The sequence below is a fragment of the Podarcis bocagei genome (assembly GCF_964188305.1).
Source record: "Podarcis bocagei genome assembly, chromosome: 10".
Lineage (NCBI taxonomy): Eukaryota > Metazoa > Chordata > Lepidosauria > Squamata > Lacertidae > Podarcis > Podarcis bocagei.
In genome coordinates, this window is record NC_138135.1 from 37,484,887 (window position 1) to 37,505,459 (window position 20,573).

The 20,573-nt window shown below is 40.3% G+C and overlaps 1 protein-coding gene across 3 annotated transcripts in view; it reads left to right on the forward strand.

The window, feature by feature from the left end:
• BLTP3B (bridge-like lipid transfer protein family member 3B) overlaps positions 1 to 20,573 on the forward strand; it is a 46,927-nt gene that overhangs the window by 11,214 nt on the left and 15,140 nt on the right. The window contains exons 5-19 of one of the 3 annotated variants that reach the window (XM_081209625.1): positions 551 to 740; positions 1,892 to 2,032; positions 3,206 to 3,376; positions 4,112 to 4,292; positions 4,632 to 4,715; positions 5,671 to 5,853; positions 6,381 to 6,499; positions 7,617 to 7,758; positions 9,279 to 9,472; positions 10,916 to 12,378; positions 13,273 to 13,448; positions 16,341 to 16,471; positions 18,268 to 18,418; positions 19,307 to 19,563; positions 20,116 to 20,224. In XM_081209625.1, the coding sequence (XP_081065751.1) occupies positions 551 to 740; positions 1,892 to 2,032; positions 3,206 to 3,376; positions 4,112 to 4,292; positions 4,632 to 4,715; positions 5,671 to 5,853; positions 6,381 to 6,499; positions 7,617 to 7,758; positions 9,279 to 9,472; positions 10,916 to 12,378; positions 13,273 to 13,448; positions 16,341 to 16,471; positions 18,268 to 18,418; positions 19,307 to 19,563; positions 20,116 to 20,224 (3,692 nt within the window). Of the gene's footprint in view, positions 1 to 550; positions 741 to 1,891; positions 2,033 to 3,205; positions 3,377 to 4,111; positions 4,293 to 4,631; positions 4,716 to 5,670; positions 5,854 to 6,380; positions 6,500 to 7,616; positions 7,797 to 9,278; positions 9,473 to 10,915; positions 12,379 to 13,272; positions 13,449 to 16,340; positions 16,472 to 18,267; positions 18,419 to 19,306; positions 19,564 to 20,115; positions 20,225 to 20,573 lie in introns of those variants that run through there. The other 2 variants (XM_081209626.1, XM_081209627.1) reach the window with 2 other exon arrangements.

Consider the following 20,573-nt stretch of genomic DNA (forward strand, 5'->3'; position numbering starts at 1 on the left):
AAAGACCCCCTCCTCTTCCTTTATCAGCTCCACATTGCACTTACAAAGCTTTGGAGAGAATTAAATATAGCTTGTAACGTTGTCTGTAGGAGGGGGAAACAGCCTTGCTATAACTACGTACACAAAGGGGCCTTATTGAATCATAATAGTGTTTGGGGATTGTGGTGGTGTACAATAAAAGGCAAACCGGTATATGGCTCTTTCATATCTCTCCACCCACCCCTGCAAATGGCTCAGTGTGAAGGAATGTGGTTCGTGGTGTTGTGTCCCAAATGCTTAGGATGCATTGCAGTGTGGCAAAGAACATCCTATCTATTATCTCACCTACTTTTTCAAGGTGATCTTCCTGTAGTTCTAGTTTGGCACTCAATTGCAGAAGCTAAAACAGGGGTGTTGACTCTTGGTCTACATAGTCCCGGATTATGATCTGTTCTAAGTTCTTCTTTTATTGGTCTCTGAGTGATTTCAGTGCTAGTTTTATCTTCATTTGAAGTAGTTGTTAAATCTATGCTGAAATTCTGTTTTAAATGCTTGCATTTTATTTCACCAGTGGATATGGTTTTGCTGAAAAAGTTGTAGAAGGAATATCTGTTTCTGTAAACTCCATTATAATCCGAATTGGAGCAAAAGCATTCAATGCTTCATTTGAACTCTCCCAGTTGAGAATATATAGTGTAAATGCAAACTGGGAACATGGTGATCTAAGGTTTACTCGATTACAAGAATCTCAGCGTGGAGAGGTAAGGCTGACTTTAAATTTAGAACAAGCTATTTTATTCTCTCTTTTCTCTTTCTGTAACTAGTTTATTTTCTTTTATACAAAGAAAAAAACCACATTACAGAATCCACATTCCTATTACAGCATTGTCTAATCAATAATATTAACCTGGTTATTTTGCTTTAATTTTACCATTAAACCTACGTACATTATTTTAATAGCAACTTGCCGTATTGAGGCCCCTATCACCATTATGGCATGGCCTTTAGTTGGCATAGTTGCTGCTGACTTTGTTTGCATACTTGGCATATGACTCATTATTTCTGGCCCTTGCTAAGCATGATAAGTGAAGTGTAAGTGGGGTGGAAGGCTTTTGTGGACCCTAGCCAGTCTACTGGAAACCATGTCATGTCTAAAGAACAATTCCTATGCATGGAGCAGGATACAGCCCAGTATGAATGACAGTCCTTCAGCTATTAGTTATTTGCTACTGATGAACATAGATACCATAATATCTTCCTTTATGTTTAACATGGGCAACATGCTTATACAGTGAAAAAATGTGCTCAGGCAAGGATTTATCTATGAAACTAAAGAATAGTAATTGACATTACCTTTTTAAAATAGGCATGTCCCTTGCTTTGTGTCTGAAAGTGAAACCATGCCTTTGAATTAAATGTATATTTTGAAATGCATAATATGTGTTTAGTATAAACATTCAGAAATATACTGTGTTTCACTAAGCATAACTATAATGGTAAAAAGGGACTTTTTAGAACCAAAGAAAGCTGGTTCTGCCTGGCCTAACTCCACTGACTTCAACAGGCCTTAGACATGATTAACTTGGCCCAACCTGCAAAATATAGGTTTGACCATTATATATCTGACCCATTTAAAGTTGATACAAACGTGTTCAAATAAAACAACGGAAGAAGCTTTGGATGCTTGATGTCAATTTCTTTTTCTTTAATTTATGAGATTATTCTTCCAGGTAAGTTGCAAATTTAAATAGAAATCTTTTTTTGTTCAACAATTAAAGTATGAAGGGTAGAAAATTGAACCCAAGTTCAGATGTGACAAGTCAACAGGCCTGTGGGATCTAGGGAAGCAAGTCTGCCTTTTTACAGTTCTCAAACAGATATTTTAAATCAGGGTACGTGTGTTTTATTTTAGGTACTGACATTTAAAGAAATCAACTGGCAGATGATCAGAATAGAAGCAGATGCTATCCAAAGCTCTCAGCATGAAATCATGAGTGCTCCAGTTCGCCTCATTACTAACCAGTCCAAAATCCGGGTCACACTTAAAAGAAGGGTAATATTGCTTTGTGATGATTTTGTATATTCCTTAATGACGGCAAAGGTGATGGAGATTCTGCAAAAAATATGTATATTTATGTTCAGCATTAGATTTGTTTAACATTCTATTTGACATGAAATGGGTAGAAATTTTAGTTAAAACACAGAAGATTATTGTACAAGCAGGATCCACAATTATGCTGACATGTTTGAGCTAGCACCATTTTCTTCTGGTGAGATATCCTGCCTTTCTCTGAGCTTGGAGAGGAAAAGTACCACAGAGAGAGAGAGAGAGAGAGAGCTTGAGAGAGAGAGAGCTTGCTCCTTTATGGATTTCCAAGGCTTATGTTGGGCCCTGGAGGTTTTCCCCTAAGTACCTTGTTTGTAGTACCTCTCATATCCAACATGATTACAGGAATGAGGGGCAGGATTACTGATGAGCGCAAGGTTTGATTAGCTAGTGGTCCAAGGCTTCCTAAAGCTTGTAGTCCTTTATTCACAGGTATACTCATTTGTGCTTGTTAAGTCATAGATAATGGAAGATATTAATCTGCCATACTTGCAATAATTTTCTACTATCATGAGAAACAAAGTCTTGCAACAGGTGGGAGTCAGTTTGGCATCTTTGCTGCCAACATTGGATGTCATCAGAATGAGGAGGCTAGCTTTCAATTTTCAGATAATGTATCACAAGGTTTATTATATATATTTATTTTGTATTGTATGGTTCATTTTGTTAATTGCCTTGAGCATGCTTTGTTAAAAAAAAAGCTCAACAACTTTGCTGGTGTCAGGAATTTACTTTTTAAATATGACAATCCTAGGTAATGAGAGGCATTGTTTTGCCTCTAACTCAAAAATATTTTTTCCCTGAAATTTCTTGGGACAAATTGATTAGGTATATATTTGTTAAATTAAGCTCCTGAAAAATACTTGTGTAAATTAATGAGGCAAATTCCAGCTTGCCTCTACTCTTACTGCACTGCTAGTAAAAGGTCACTCTCAGCAGGAGTACGAAAGAACAAAAATAATTGAACAAAGATTCCTGCTTTATGCTATGATTACTGTTAAGTCTTGCTTTGTGTTCTGCTTAAAAATCATTGACTGTAGTCCCAAATCTTGATATAAAATATATTCTATCAAAATCAATGTTACCAATATTCCAATTTTACTTTTCTCTTCACAACAGTTAAAGGATTGCAATGTGGTGTCATCTAAACTGATTCTAATACTAGATGACTTGCTGTGGGTTCTAACCGATTCCCAGTTGAAAGCTATGGTCCAATACGCTAAGTCTCTTAGCGAAGCTATTGAAAAATCAGCTGAGCAGAGACAAAGTCTAGCTTCTGAACCCACACAGGTAAGGAAAGCAATCGTTATTGTGGCTTAATATTAGTAGTTATATTTTCAGGCAAAGTTTGTCTTATCTAATGGGACTCAAACACATAATTTTAGCCTCAGAAATTTTGCCTGAATGGGGCTTCTGAGTGAATATGTACAGTACTGCACAGTTAAGATTGCGTTAGGATCTATTGGTAGCCCTAGGAGTAACAGTCTTGTATGTATTTGTAGTATTCTTTCTGCCTCTAAATTATATTATGCATAGAAAAGCTTTTATCCTGGGGGCGGGATGAAATGCTGCTTTAAAAAATGATATTCCCTTTAATGAAATTTTCCACTTACAAATTACTCCCATGGAGTAATACAGTAATTACAAATTATTGGCCAGGCAAGTGAGGAAGGAGCTTCCAAAGAACAGGGTGATTGTGTGGGAGAAGTTTGGTATGATGCATCAAGGTACAGTAGTTTTGCAAAGTTATCCTCTGTCCCACATGTTTATCAGTATATGACTAAGAAACAAGTATGAAAAGAAATGCTTTTAGATTTGTTGAAAGCACCTAACTTTTAAGTTTGGATAGCAGTGAAATGTCATACACCCTTGATGATTAAAGGTGTGTTTCAGATGCTACATTTGAAAGCTTTCCTTAACATGAAAACAATAAGCATTTATGAGAATTCTTTTAACTCTGAGATTTTTCCCCCCAGTGCTTTGTGGTGAGGCTCTTGCTAAAGTTATATATTTGAATGTTTCCAGAGTTCTGCTCCTGCATCCAGTTCTCAGCAGGTGAAAACACAGCAGTCCTCAGCCACTAGTGATCAAAATGATGCAATTGTGAAATTATTCAATGATTTTGATGTTAAGGAAACTTCTTATCATCTAGCAATTTCCCACTTGGACCTGCATATATGTGATGATATTCACGCCAAGGAAAAGGGTAAGTGTTTTGTGTGATTCCTTTATGCTGTTTAACATTGCTAGTCTTTTGTTATGGCTGTCCGAAGATTGATTGCAGTATATTACTAGTCAATTGTGTTCATACACTTTCAGGTTTACGCAATATTTGTTGAATGCTAATTGGTCCTCAACAGCACAGAGCATGAAATGTGCATTGATATAGCCACACTTCCCTATAGGTATTCATAATAAAGCAGTTTGAGACTTCCCAAGAAGGGAAGCATGTTGTCTTAAAAGTTGCCATTAAAAGGCACTTCCTCACAGAACAAATAAGAAACACTACATAGGCAGTATTTTTAAGCTTTGTATTATTTTGCAGATGCAAACAGGCATGTTTCAGGAGGTGCTATGCAGCTTTCCTTTAGTCAACTAACTGTAGACTACTACCCTTTTCATAAAGCAGGTAAGAGTATATGCTGAGTGGTTGTTTTTATCAGTCATATTTGATCAAAATTAGTTCCCAGTATGATCCTGAAATAAATGTTTTTTTGTACTGTGTACAACTTATTAAACTACTTGCATGTAGTTTAATATAATAGGAAATGGAATGAGGACGCTGCAGATTCAATATCTTGTGCAAAAAGGTGTATTGCACCTTGCTTTCTGCCTGTTGAAAATATGCTTAGATATGTTTTTAAATTAGTGTTCTGAGCACTTCACTTACATTCTCAATAGTCTGTAAGATATATTATCTACTGGTTATTGACTGAAATTTTGTGTGTGTGTGTGTAGTCTTAGCCCTGTAGGATTGCCAAGCAACACCATCGGAGTCTTTGATTCACAGCTCAAATTCTTACCTCTCAAAGCATATGTTAAAATTTGGGCTGCAGCATTAATCAGTTAATTGAACTATCAAAGTGGCATGTCTTGATTAAAATTATAGCATGATTAATGAAACATTGCTCATATGTCATTTTAAGTCCTTTCAGCTCTCTTCTTGGTTGTGTGCTGCTTCTACCAGAAAATGGAAGATCACCCCAGAACCACCTGTGTTAGTCATGCGGAAACCTCTGGGAGTGATCTTCCATTTCCACAGGGAGGAGCATCTGGGGGAAGGAGGTGGTAGCTTATGTGGCTTTGAAAAAGAGAGTCAGACAAATTAATGGAGAACACATTTACAGACTGAGAATATTTTTAAATGGCTTTAAAGGTGCCGGTACTCACCATGAAGTTGCTACAGTAAGTGCCACACTTTTTAACAACAAAAAAAGAAGTGCCAGTACTGCATACCCTTGAGTACCACCTGGGGAAAAAGCATATGCTTTAAATAAAAGAGTTAAAAGAGTTTTTAAAAATATACTTAATGGCATGTTTTTAAAATTATTTTTAATTATTGTCCAAATATGTCATACTTACAGATGAGAGCTGCAGCCATTGGATGCATTTTAGCGATGCTACCAAAGCCAGAAGTGGATGGGCAGAAGAATTATTACACGATTTCAAAGGCAATGTTGAATTGCTTAAGCAGGTTATGAAGGATCATAATATAGATTCTCCCAGTAAATCCCCACCCCAGGGGTCTCCACAGCTCATACAAACAGGTACATTATGGCATACATTGTTAACTTATATGAGATGGTTTATATAAAGATATTTTACTGAAATCTTTACAATTGATTTCATGGCTATAGGCCACAGTAGTTTCAGTACATCAGAAGGAATAGTGCACTTGCATTGTGATTAATTCCTTTGGGACTGTAAAATAATTTTTAGAAAGTGATGCTTAGACTCATTTGAGGAAAATAGCTGATTAGATTCCAAAGCCTGCACAGATATGGCAAGTGTGCAACCCCCAAATTACAAGAATAATCATTTATATTTAGCAAATGAATGGGTTTTAATTTTGATACTGTTGATTTTTACTTAACATGCTTCTCTTTCATTTATCTTCCACTATTAGGTTATATTTTGACTACCCAACAAAGGTTTTCTAGGCAGTTTACAAAGCAAAAATTACAACCAAAGGCAACAAATAATGCAGCAGTGAGATTTTATAAGTAGTGTTTTAGTACAAAGACAGAGAAAGAGTTAATGCTAAACATGGTTATATGCCTTCTGTTTCCTACAGGCAAGGAACAGATACCTAAAGGAATCGCTAAGCCTTCCCCTGTGTCATCACAGCAACCAAAGGATAAACTGATGTCCAGCCCTGTGGTAGTTAGACTTGCAGATATTAATATTTATCAGGTATATTTCAGTACTAATTGCTGATATCAGTTCTTTTGTTTGTTGATATCTGCAACTATGTTGAAGTTTTCTTGATACAGAAGCTGACTTTAATGAAAGCTGACACAGGCTTTGCCAAGTGGGCATTAAAATGTTTATCTCTTGCAAATCTGGGCTTCCAGTTGTGCTAATTACATGTTTTAATATCTTCTCCTAACTCTGGTTCATCCTCACAATCACAGGGTCTTGTAAATTATTTGGGTCCTGTAGAAATGTAGCCGGGAAACATAGCTGGATTTCACACTCAATTTTGTTTGTGAAATTGGTTAGGTATGGTACAAGTTTGTTAAAGGAACCCTTGCTCCTAGATGTTAAGTTGTTCCTCTTCTATTTTAGAAAATAATTACATAGAAAATGCCAGTTCTTTTCTAAGTTTATTCTCCCTTATGTGACATAAATACCCTTTTAAAAAATGTACATATTGATGAATGGGAATCTGAACCCAGGTCTTCAGGCCCTAGTCCAACATTATAAAGACTCTCCTCCTGCAAAAAGAGGGGAGTGGTTGTGGGCGGGAGCTGGTCTCCGCCTCAAACAGGGGGCGTCAGCCCCCTGCCTCCCACTCACCTGGCTGGCGCACCACACCCACGGGCAGGCACCCAACCAGGTGCCTTCGAGGGGGCGTGGACGGCAGCGTAAATCGCTGCCGCGCCAGCGATGCGGCCTCATTCTTCATCGTCCCGTCGCGAACCACAACACTGGGTAATTTAGGCATTTGTTTGATCACTATAGTACATCAGTGAATTATCTAAACTATCACTGATCTCTTCCCCCTCCCAAGCCTATTGGTAAAATTGGGACAAAACGGGCTATAGTAGGGCAGCTGTAAGTAATCAGCACTCAGAATTTTGAGCATTTTAAGGCTGATACCATCTGAACTGTTCTTGGTATAAATCCAGATATGTGGAAAAGTAGGATAGGTAACAAAACAATTTACAACCCTGCTCCCAAAGCAGTGAAAATACTTTCAAATGTTCGAATACCAGCACTATGATAAATAGAGAAGCAACTGTTCACGTTTGGTACTTCACAAAATCTAAAATATTCTACTGCTAAAGGCTGAACTTCCTAATTTCAGGTTTCTACAGCTGACCAGTGCCGTAGTTCTCCTAAAACGCTTATTTCATGCAATAAAAAGTCTTTGTACCTTCCATCAGAAATGCCAGCCATTCATATTGAATTCACTGAGTACTACTATCCGGATGGAAAAGATTTTCCTAGTAAGATGTTTTTAATTTATTTTTCCTTCTTGTAAAGTGTTACTTTTTTATATAATAGAGCATTGGCCAAGGGCAGTTAGACTATTTTGCAAACTGTTACTCTCCTTTACATCCAAATGGGCTTCATTGTGAAAAATGCGGGGCAAAATAGCCCAATGCTCAGAGTGCTCTTAACTTGGTGTGGTCCTTAAAGCCCCCCTGTTTTTCCATACCAGTGAAAGCTATGTGTAAGGATGGGAAATGTGTGGCCCTCCAGATGTTGGACTCTCAAATCCTATCAGCCCTAGAGTGGTCAGGGATGAAGAGAGAGTTGTAGACCAACATCTGGAGAGCCACAGATTATTCATCCCTCATGTACAAAAGTGTGCTGTGCTCAGATTATGACAATTGGAGAGGATACTGCACAGGGATTACTACCCATGCATATTATTTCCAACATATTCTGTATCCAAAATGAGCTTTGCAATGTGTAGAATCAGTCTGTGAGTAAAATGTTAACTAAAAGTTGTATGTAAATAAAACAAAAATGTGTTGCTGAATTCAGCATAAGTTTTCTTCAGGCGTTCAGGTGACAACAATGGCAACAGGGGTGAGGCTGGTGCTTTCATCCTTATTGCCTCTCTTCACATATTTACTTTAATACCTGAAGAGGCTACAGTTGTGATTATAGGAGGTTAACAAGTGAGAGGTGAAGCCTTATATGCAAGGGTTATCAGGTTCTGATGGTAACCTGATAACTTTCAGTAAAGTTGGTACAGTTACAAAGGAAGCTGTTGCAAGCCTAGTGATTCACAGTTAGTTCTGTCAGTTTATATACTGGACAGGAGAATAAAAAAGGTCAAGATTTTGATAGCTCAATTAGAGAACATTATATTGGTGTGTGATTGAGTTCATTCAGTCTTACTCTTCCATGGGACTTAGATGGGACTAGGAAAAGTGCTGTAACTTAGAATTACCTTACTTTTCCTGTGATAAGGCTGTATCGCTCCATCATTCTCTCCTGCCCCCCCCCCCAATATATGGGATTGCCAACATGGTGCTATCCAAATTTTTTATAGTACAGTTCCCATCATCCCTGACCATTGGCCATGATGGCTGGGGCTGATAGGAGTTGTAGTTCAAACATCTGGAGGGCACTACATTGGCTACCCACATTGACTATAGACTTAGAATAGACTCAGGGACTAAGATATCACCACTATGTGGTCAAATGAGGCAACTGGGGACAAGAGGGAGAAAGCATGTTCATGAGAGCCCCAGTTGTGGAAGCAGAAAAAAAATCTCAAAATAACCCATTAAGAACTTGGCATACTCGGTAGCCACTGAATGCAGAGTTCAGAATGCAGTTGTTCAGAAATAGTACTCTGTATACAGCCAGAACATTGGCTTTCAAGATTGGCTTTTCCTATGCCCATAATATTGGATTTAGATTTTGTTAATGCTCTCAGCCAGTTGTTAGAGAGAATGGTGCTACTTCTAAAAACGTTTTTAAGATAATAATTTTGTTTTTATTCCTTTAGTTCCAAGTCCAAACCTTTACATTCAGCTAAACGCTCTGCAATTCACACTGGATGAGAGGAGTGTTCTTTGGCTTAACCAGTTTGTGTTGGACTTGAAACAAAGTCTCAGCCAATTCATGGCCATATACAAGTTAAATGATAATTCAAAGCCGGAAGAACATGTTGACGTTCGAGTTGATGGGTTAATGATAAAGGTAATGTTGTCAAAGATACAGCACAACATTGCTCAGTGTTGAATTCCTGCCATGAATGATGCATGGGAGCAGCCACTTTAGAGAGAAAATATGTATTGCCCAATAAAGGGCAACTTGTGAAATGCAAACCACACATGATATAAAAGGGGTAAGTTGTTGTTGGAGATTGAGGCTTCACTTACTTTAAAAGTTAATTTCCAGCTCATTTGGCTGAAAAAAGTTAATTGGAGCAGGTTTTCAGAAGCACTTCCCAGTGGAACATTAGATACCACACAACTTTAACTCTGTAAGCATATAAGGGAAAAAGAGTATGGGGTAATACAGATAGGTAGCCGTGTTGGTCTGCTGTAGTCGAAACAAAATAAAAAATTCCTTCCAGTAGCACCTTAGAGACCATCTAAGTTAGTTCTTGGTATGAGCTTTCGTGTGCATGCACACTTCTTCAGATACACTGAAACAGAAGTCACCAGACCCTTATATATAGTGAGAGGGTGGGGAGGGGTATTACCCTTCTGAGTAATAGTCTAGTAAACAAAGTTAAAGAGGAATAAACTCTGTGGAGAAGACAATTTAGATCTGAAAAGTATTTTAGTAGCTTACAGTGTACTAATTTAGTGCATACGCAAGTGGAAAACAGCCCAGAATGGAATATATAATCCATTTAAAGAATAGAATATATAACCTGCCAACTATAAGCAAAACCACTTGGCATCTGATAAAGAAGATTCTAGTCCACAAAAGCCTTAACCACAATAAATCTGTTCATTTTTAAGGTGTCAGAAAACACCCTTTTGTATTTTTATTTGCTATGCATATTTATCCTCTTATTTAGTTTTTATTAAGATAGCTTGTTATACTTTGTGGAATTATACCACTAAGGACATCAGCCTTTGTGCTACCCACATACAGCAATCCCACAATTTATGTGGGGGTTATGTTTCAGGGATTGTGCGTAAAGCCAAAATTGTGTTTGGTCAAAACCCCATGGGTTCTTTGGTGGGTGGGATTCCCCATGTCATTTTTAATGGAATCCTGCCCCTTTCTGCCTCTTTTTAATTATTTTTAATTTTTTGCCACATGCATAAAGTACAAGTTAAATGCACTTAAGTTGTGGGCTTACTGTATTCCTTCACCCTACTTTTAGCTTATGTAGTCACTCCAGTGTCACTTCAGCTCTAGTGTGAAGTAGCCAAGAATGTAGCAGTCAGACAGTCAACCTCATTCCAATTTCTCAGCAGTTCCAGTGGAATTGCAACCTGAACTTTGGGAAGCTATGATTGCTCAGAATTTCTGTGTGCTTTGATCAGTAATGTAGGCACTCCCTGCGGTAGATCATGTTTCTTTCTGGCATATATTCCAGTAATTTGAGAAGCACTTTTTCAAAAAATTCTGCACTTGAATCGCTTCTGATTTTAAAATTAATATTTATGCTTTTTGTTGCAGTTCATCATACCTTCTGAAAGGAAACGAAACCATAAGGATGATCCACATGCAATTTCTATTCAGAGTTCTGAAATGATTTGTACAAACACAAGGCACTCACCAAACTGTAGGCACTCCGATTTGGAAACAGTGTTCCAAAACTTCAAAGACTGTGAATTTTTCAGTAGAAAATTCACAGGCTTTCCAAAATCCCCTGACTGTTTTAATCTTCTGCATCCAATTTTCCAGCGACATGCCCATGAACAAGATACTAAGATGCATGATGTCTATAAAGGTTTTATCACTCCCCAGCTGAATAAATCTGCACTTAAAACATCTGCTGCTTCTGATGTCTGGGCAATTCATTTTTCCCAATTTTGGATGGACTTTGAAGGAATGAAGAGTGGAAAAGGACGGCCAGTGAGCTTTGTGGAGTCATTTCCACTTACACTCTGGGTTTGTCAGCCCACAAGATTTGAGCAATTGCATAAAGAGCCCTCTTATCAGAAGCCCCACACCTCAAAACCTGACTCTAGTGACCTTGCAAACCGACTGCAGCGCAAAAAGCTTCTGAAAGAGTATTACAGCACTGAGACTGCAGCCTTGGCCAATGGTATTGAAAACCTGTGCACTATGAGATCCCAATCTACACATTTTATATCTGACGCTGATATTCATGTTCTTGTTCACGTCCAAAAACATGTGAGCATGCAAATCAATCATTACCAGTATCTTTTCTTACTCTCCCTCCAAGAATCTCTTGTGTTGCTCCTGGATAACTTAAGAAAAGATGTAGAGACTGTGACAGGCAAACCTGCAAAACAGGCAGATGTCTGCATTGGGATCTTACTGAAAAGTGCAGACATAGCTCTGTTGCTTCATCCACTGATGCAAGGAAGCACCTGCAAGTCTCCTGTTTTAAAAGGAGAAAGTCCAGTGGCATCAGACCTTTCACCCCTGGAGAATGGAGAAGCTTATGCATCGGAGAGCAAGCCAATTCCTACTAATACTTCACAGATAAGCAGTTCAGATATGAATGCTGTAACTGACAGTAGGCCTGTGAATGCTGATTTTAGCAAAGCCATTCTGACAGACCCTCTTTTCAAATCAGATAGTGATTCGCGAAGGGGAAGTACGTTCTCTGATGATGCCTCAGAAAAACTCTGGGGGAAAATAAATGAAGAAAATAGTGGGCTTTTCAGTCGAAGTGATTCAGAAGAGATTTGTGAGTCACTCAGTGACAAGAGTAATACATATCCCAGGGATTTGGTGAATGTTTTGAATTGCAGAGAAGATTCTCTTGAGATGTTGATAGAGAAGGAGGATGACAAAAGTGTGTTTTCAAATAAGGAAAGTGGAGCAGGAGGTTCACCTCTTAAAGTCAGAGACTTCGAATCTGATGCTGCTTGGCAGTCTGAAGAGCTTGAAAGTGACAAAGAAAAGTTGGCTACAGCCAAAACGCTTGCATTTCAGTCTTCATTAAGGTATAGAAAACTTATAGAAAATTAACTTTGTTTAGATTCAGTAAAGTGGGGGGCCCATGCGGATAACCATATATTGAGACTTAAGGCTACTCTAACATGTTACCATCATTAGGAAGTTGGCAATGGGATTTCTATGGTAGCTTCTTCTGTGATAGCTGTACTGTGCAAGTGCCAGCTGCTGCCAGGAGAAATAAATGGGAGGCATGGCTTCAATGAATAAGATAGAGAACCAAGTAATGCATAGTATGGGAGGAGAGAAAACACAAACCATGAGGGAGGTGGAAAGGCAGGATGGAATCTGAAAGGGGTTCCTGGTCTTTGAGAAACGGGTAGACGTAAGCATATTTAGAAAAGGTTTAGAAGGCCTATACACCTAAGAAATATATGCCCTATAGCTGTGGCAGCAAAACATTTCGTAGATGCTGGTTGGCTATGCACATTGTGCAGCCTTCCCAGAACAGTTGCTCTAGGAAGCTTAGGAACATAGGAAGCTGCCTTATACGAGTCTCAGACCATTAGACCATCTAGCTCAGCTTCACTGACTAGCAGTGGTTCTCCAGAGGTTCAGGCAGGGGTTGTTGCCCCCCCCCCTGCCGCCGCCGCCAACCTGCAAAGTAGGTGTTGTGCCATTGCCATAGCCCTGTGCCATCTTGGAACACTTTTCCTTTCTTGCTGTTCAATTGCCAGGTTTGTTTGTTTGTTTTTAATTAAACAAATCTGTTTTTGACAGAAGTCAGAGCAGGATAAATTTTTGTACTGGATTTAATTATTGCCTTGTAGAAATACAAAATTCTCACCAACATTTGCCTTAATTTAATGGTTTGGAACATTTTTATTTTCTTTGTTTTTTAGTTTTTTACCTTAATAATTTCCTAATATCTTTATATTAAAAAGTGGAAAGCCTAAGGAACGCTGCCAGTCCAATCTCCCTGCATTCTCTGTTTCTTATAAGAACATGAAGAAAAGTCCATCACAAGCCTCTTTGGATACCATGTCTATTGATAGCATGTTGTTGGAGGAACAGTATTTAGAGAGTGATGGAAGTGATAGCCACAGCTTTTTGGAGAAAGGTAAGTAAATGTCCAGTTTTGGGAGGTTAAAGTGATAGTGAATCAAATAATCTTCTGAGCTTTTCTCCTTGATTCCACTAGTGCTTAGTACTAGTTTTAGACTGTATGTAGAAAAAGAGAGAAATGTCTTATTTACATTTGTATATCTCAGAGGTATCGTTTTCCACCTCTTGTGAAACTGCCATTGTTGTGAAAATACTGTACATTACAGGCTGAGCCCATTGATTTGTAGAGTTGGTTTACCATATGGCTAATGAGTTTCCACTTGACATTAGTGCCAGCATATCTAATTCCAGCCAAGCAGTGGATCCTTAGAGTATTCCTCATAGATAATTGTTAATTATAACTAAATGCTGTTGGTGATTGCATGACTAATTTTTCCTTATATAAATGAGGCATTTTATTATGAAGGACAGAGTTTGAATGGATATTCAGTATATATATAAGTTTTATTGAATTTACTTTGCCATGTATATGTTTACCGTATTTTTCGCACTATAGGACGCACTTTTTCCCCTCCAAAAATGAAGGGGAAATGTGTGTGCATCCTATGGTGCGAATGCAGGCTTTCGCTGAAGCCTGGAGAGCGAGAGGGGTTGGTGCGCACTGACCCCTCTCGCTCTCTAGGCTTCAGGAGAGCCCCACCGCCAGCCCCACAAGCTCGGGGGACAGCGGGAGAGGCGCAGCGCGCCATTCCCGCTGTCCCCCGACTTGGTTAGAAGGCTGGCGGGGGGAGAAGCCTGCTCCTCCCCGTCGCCAGCCCCGCAAACTCGGGAGACAGCGGGAGAGGCGCAGCGCGCCATTCCCGCTGTCCCCCGACTTGGTTAGAAGGCTGGCGGGGGGAGAAGCCTGCTCCTCCCCGTCGCCAGCCCCGCAAACTCGGGAGACAGCGGGAGAGGCGCAGCGCGCCATTCCCGCTGTCCCCCGACTTGGCTAGAAGGCTGGCGGGGGGAGAAGCCTGCTCCTCCCCGTCGCCAGCCCCGCAAACTTGGGAGACAGCGGCAGGGGCGCAGCGCGCCCTTCCCGCTGTCCCCCGACTTGGTTAGAAGGCTGGCGGGGGGGAGCCTGGTTTTGCGGGAGGCGGGGGAATCCCGCCGCCTCCCGGGAAAGCCAGGAGAAGCCGTGCAGCCCTTTTAAAAGGCGCGCGGCTTCTGCCGGTTTCGCGGGAGGCGGGGGAATCCCCCCGCCTCCCAGGAAATCCAGGAGAAGCCGTGCAGCCCTTTTAAAAGGCGCGCGGCTTCTGCCAGTTTTGCGGGAGGCGGGGGAATCCCCCGCCTCCGAGGAAAGCCAGGAGAAGCCGTGCAGCCCTTTTAAAAGGCGCGCGGCTTCTGCCGGTTTCGCGGGAGGTGGGGGAATCCCCCCGCCTCCCAGGAAATCCAGGAGAAGCTGTGCAGCCCTTTTAAAAGGCGCGCGGCTTCTGCCGGTTTCGCGGGAGGTGGGGGAATCCCCCCGCCTCCCAGGAAATCCAGGAGAAGCCGTGCAGCCCTTTTAAAAGGCGCGCGGCTTCTGCCGGTTTCGCGGGAGGTGGGGGAATCCCCCCGCCTCCCAGGAAATCCAGGAGAAGCCGTGCAGCCCTTTTAAAAGGCGCGCGGCTTCTGCCGGTTTCGCGGGAGGCGGGGGAATCCCCCCCGCCTCCCAGGAAATCCAGGAGAAGCCGTGCAGCCCTTTTAAAAGGCGCGCGGCTTCTGCCGGTTTTGCGGGAGGCGGGGGAATCCCCCCGCCTCCCAGGAAAGCCAGGAGAAGCCGCAATCTCTTTAAAGGGTTTGCACGGCTTCTGCGGGCTTTTGGGAGAGGTGAGGGAATCCCCCCACCTCCCAGTAAAGCCAGGAAAGCCCCGTGCAGCCCCTCCGCCAAGGAGAGGCTGCACGGGGCTAAAGGGGAAGCCAAAACAGCGAGCGGGAATCCATCCCGCTCGCTGCCTTGGCTTCCTCCATAGCTGCGCGCAACCCCTCTGCCAAGGAGAGGCTGCACGGGGCTATGGATTCTTTAGCCCCACGCAGCCTCTCCCGGGAGGGAGAGGCTGCACGGGGCTAGGGGAAGCCAAAACAGCGAGCGGGATCCATCCCGCTCGCTGCCTTGGCTTGATCCATAGCTGCACGCAACCCCTCCGGCAGGGAGAGGTTGTGTGCAGCCTGTACGCTGCTCTTTGGGGCTGCAGGGGGAAAAAAGATTTTTTTTCTTGAATTCCCCCCCTAAAAACTGGGTGCGCCCTATGGTCCGGTGCGCCCTATGGTGCGAAAAATACGGTAATTATTATGAAAAATTCACTTGAGAGAAATGTATAGATTAAAGTGTGAGCAAGATTTCAAAAAATTAGCTTTCTGAGTATTTTTCTGCTGGAGACAGTACCTTATTTCAATTTTATTGATTTCAGCAATTTGTATACTGCTTAATTAGACATTTCTAAATGGTACACAAGAGACTCAATACAATAAGATTAAAAATGAATTAAAACTATAAAATCAGAATTTAGTTAAAAAGCCTGTTGGATTAAAAAATTCCTGGGTGTTCCTTAGTGATGCACTTTGTGTTTTGTCTCATTGCATAACTAAGTTGGGTTCATTAATTTTAGTTCTACTCTGAGTATAATTAAGTGGATGCCACCTTGTGTTTGAGAGCTGCTTCCTGCAGTCTAAGATGAAAGACTATTCAAACGCTGGGTGAATTGCTTAAGTTGTGCGGTATTTTTGGAAGAGGCTGTAGGTAGATAATGGTTAGATGAACTGAATTTGAGCTGGTCAGTATGCCATATCCATAAAAGATAGATAGTGTACACAGCAGTATGTGTGTATCCCCCTTTAAAATTTAGAAACCTAGTGACAACTGCATGAAGTATCTTTATAAAAATGTACAGCAAATGTAAACACATCTGTCTTTTTATGAATATATAAGCTATCTTGTCAAATAAACCATTGGAAAACACTCCTGATGAAAACACAGTGATGGAAAACTATGGCGGATCATCTCCGGATGTCCTCAGCGCAGCTTCAGAGAGTGCTCAAGATGCTAGCGAAGAAGAAATGGTAATGGTCTCCCAATAAGGAGGATGCTTTCATAATGTTTCTACTGGATGGGGTTGTTTGAGCAGATCTTTGGTCATGAGAATTGAAGCGTTGCTGTTTTGAAAATAGTGGGATGGTGGGGAAAGTATGCAAATGAGGGTGGCACAGCCTGGACAAAAAAAAATGGTCCTCGGTGAAATAGGGGAGAAGGCTACAAAGTTCACTCTGCTTTAGCAACTACATAAAAAGAAAGTACAGTTGTACCTTGTTAGTCAAACAGAATCCATTCTGGAAGTCTGTTTGACTTCCAAAACGGAAGCTCCTGCAGCCAATCAGATGCTGCAGAAGCCCTGTTGGACATTTGGCTTCCAAAAATAGTTCACAAACTGGAACAGTCACTTCCGTGTTTGCGGCGTTCAGGAGCCAAAACGTTTGACAATGAAGCTGTTTGAAAACCAAGGTACAATTGTATATGTTGAAGAATGTTTCCCCTAGCAATTTTGGAATTAGCAGACAGCCATGGAATCATACAAAAGGTTATGTAACTTTAACCTTTTGTGGCAGCCTCTTTAGTTTAACTACTCTATAGAGGGGCTAGTATTTCCTTAAAAAGTGAGAATGGGGCTTGTGGATTTAATTATCTACACACACACCCCGAACAGTGCTTAGAGTAGGAAAATTCAATTGATATATTTATTTCTCATTATGCATAAATCATAAGCTTATGAACTAGCATAAGGTGAACAAATTGCTCCATATGTTTGAAAGCAAATAAATATATGAAGTCCGTCTTCAGCATGGATCTCATGAATGTGAACGGGCTTTTTGATGAGCTGCTGCCAAAATAGAGCTTCTGTGGGTTACATTCACAATTATTCAGTTCTAATTATTTATTTTAAAACTCGTTCCCCTGCAAAATGCTCAGAGCCGCCCACAATAAAATGGCAATGGTATTTCCTTTGAAAAGTGTTTAGAAACTCATTCTGGTTGAGAATACAGGTATCTGACTGGAGCCAGATAGCAGAGCAGATGGTGCCCTTATTACAATTGCACTGACATCCCATTAGAGTTCATGCCAGTTCAAAGTGCTGGTTATGACCTAAAATCCTAAAAGAATCAAGTTATTTGAAGGATTGTCTTATTCCAGTATAAACCAACCTGTACATTAAGATCTGTGTGAGACCTTTTCAGTGATCCACTATCTGAGAGAGAGCCTTCTTAGTACTGTGCCCATGCTCTAAAGCATTCTTCCTAAAGAAAGCTGTCTGTTCCCTTCTTGGGCCTTCCATTGGCATGCAAAGACCTTTTTGTTTCAGATGCCTACTGGGTTGATTATGTTATTTGTCCTGCAAAATACATGTTTTATTAGTTCGTGGTTCTTTAGCTTCTCTTCTGTATTTTGACATGTGTGCTATTTCATTGTTTTATCTGTAATGTTGTGAGCTGCCTTGAGTATATTGTATGGAAAGGGAGGATATAAATTTCCCAAATTAACTAAAAATAATTGATCAGCCCAAATATTCAATCAGCATCCCTGAAATAAAACAACTGAAATTCATCCAAGCAGCTATGACTAACAGATGTATCAGATATCATTAACACACAATAGTTATGTTTATACTCAGTGCTATGAGTCAAAAGTTCCCAATGGGTTACAGAACCTACTCTAACTGAAATTGGTTTTTATTTCCCTTCTGTTACTTTGACTATGTGATTCTTTGAGTCTGCACATTTGTCGGGGTGGGGTGGGTGGGGAGGTCAACATAATATGAGCTTTCCCAGATGAGTTACTAATTGTATTTTCATTTTGTTGACAGATGTCTGTTGTGGTTTTTAAAATATTTGGTGTTAATGGTGAAATTGACATCAGAGGTAATGACACAGATGTATGCCTTCAGGTAAACCAGGTTGTACCAAATCAGTTGGGCAATATCAGTGTTCGGCATTACCTTTGCAACCGAACAGCAGGTAAGAACTAATTTAATATATAAAAAGGCATTTCTGGTGCTTTCACACTAGTGAAAATGTTTAAGGATTCTGTTTTGTTAGTTTTAGTATGTTATGAAATAGCCTACAGATTTGGACAACTAAACACTTTAAAGGGGCTTGAAAACTGTTTGCCTTTAGTGGATTTGTAGGTGTGTCTGTGTACTCTTCTGGAATTATCTGAAGAAAGGCCAGAACCTAGATTCCCCCCCCCCCTCAGACTTCTCCACCTGCATTAAATGATTATCTGTATTCAGTTAGGTACTAGCATACAGTGGAATCCCATGTGGAGCAAATGGGACTATCACCCATGCAATGGCACTTCAGCTTCCCGTACCTTACCGTCTTTCACATGCCCCCTAAATCTGCTTTGAAGTGTTCTGTACCTCTGCAGAGCAGATTTTGAAGGCATGCAGTGGGGCTGCAGGGGATAGAGAAAGTCTCGATCAGCAAGAATAAGTATTCCATTCATTCATGGACAGCATTGGATACAGCCCATAGATTATTCTGCAGGATTTATTTTATACTTTGTTGCGTATTCAGTACATCTGAAATATCATTAAAAGGAAGAAATGCTATGAAATTAATTTGTAAAATAGGCATTTGAGGGGAAATTATGACTACTTCCTTTATCTGATTACACTCCCTTTGACTATAAAGATTATGGAAGCAGTTTCCATCCTTTTATAGATTTTTAAATCAAAATACCTAATGCAACTTAGCTGTCTAGTAGATGACATAGCCCCATTATATTTTGTGTTGTTTCAAAATAGTCAGTGTTTACATCATGTTGGAGGATAGACTATAAACAAGAGTCATTTAATGTCATGTAAAACTGGTTTACCTGATTCTGTACTGGTTTTATAACAGGTTCAGATCCTAAGACTGTGACTGGGCCAGTTAAATCAACTCCTGAAATCAGACTGAGATGGGAAAGTGGACCCAGTGCTATAATACATTCATTGCTATCAGAAAAAAATGGGTTTCTACAATGTCATGTGGAAGGCTTGAGTGCTGATTTCCTAATGTCTTCACTTATGAACATTCAACGTTTTTTGGAAGATGAAATGGTTGCAGAAGTGATGCCTATGAATATAAAAATTTCTAATACAAGGATCAACTTAAAAGTATGTAATTTTTGGAGTGAGATTGATGTCAGTTCAGAGTAAATATTGATAATTCGGGATTGAGGGAAAGCATTGCTTTAAAAAAAAAGCTTAAATTAACAGCTCCTGTTAGGTACTAGTCAATAGTTTTAAAGTTATTAAATGATGTGATGTTTTCAAGCAAGCACTATTGAGTAAAATTTGGCTTCATAGAAAGCTATCCTAGCATAAGTGCTGTATATTGTCTTCAGCTAAACTGCAAGATTAGATGAAGTAAAATTCAATGTTCTGCCTTGTTTTAGAGATATTTAGTTGGATGTTTGGAAGCATATTCTCATGAACTCTTTGCAGTATAGTCTCAGAGTTCATCTGTCAGAAACTTGCTTGCAAAAGAGGAGAGTTGGGCATGCAGAAGCAGCCATTTCTCAGAGGCAAGCAAAGTCTCTGTCTCTCTCTGCTTGATGCTTTTGGGAGTTCTGCCATTGACTCAAATATCACAGAGAACTTTACAGTCTGCTTGAATTTAATGTGATATATTTAAAAAAATATGCTCGTATCACTTATATTTTCTAGGATGACAGCCCACGTGACAGTCTAACTGCTCCTGAACCAGCCCCTGTAACGCTGAATATTGACCTCCTTATGGTGGAGAGGAAAGATGACGGTTCATTTTGCATCAGAGGTCTGCCTGCCTGCCTTTATTTTACCAAATTATTATTTTTAGTGTTTGGAAATATTTGTATTGAAAGTGGGATAAAACTCATAAGAAAATAGAAATAAATATTATAGTCTAATACCGTCATGGGGAAAAATCATGTGTTGCACAATCTAGTCCAAGCCTCTATCATTTGTGATGTTGTTGGCATCTGAGAGACAATGGAGTGCACATTCCAGGGGTGAAGTCAAAGCGTTGCGTTAGAAACACTGAAGTGACCTCCCTGGGGCACAAGCCTCGGAAGTGTCTGGAGGTCCTGGGCTGCCCAGACAAGAAGACCCCCTTCTCAGCCTCGCTGATGGTGGTCCAAAGGAAA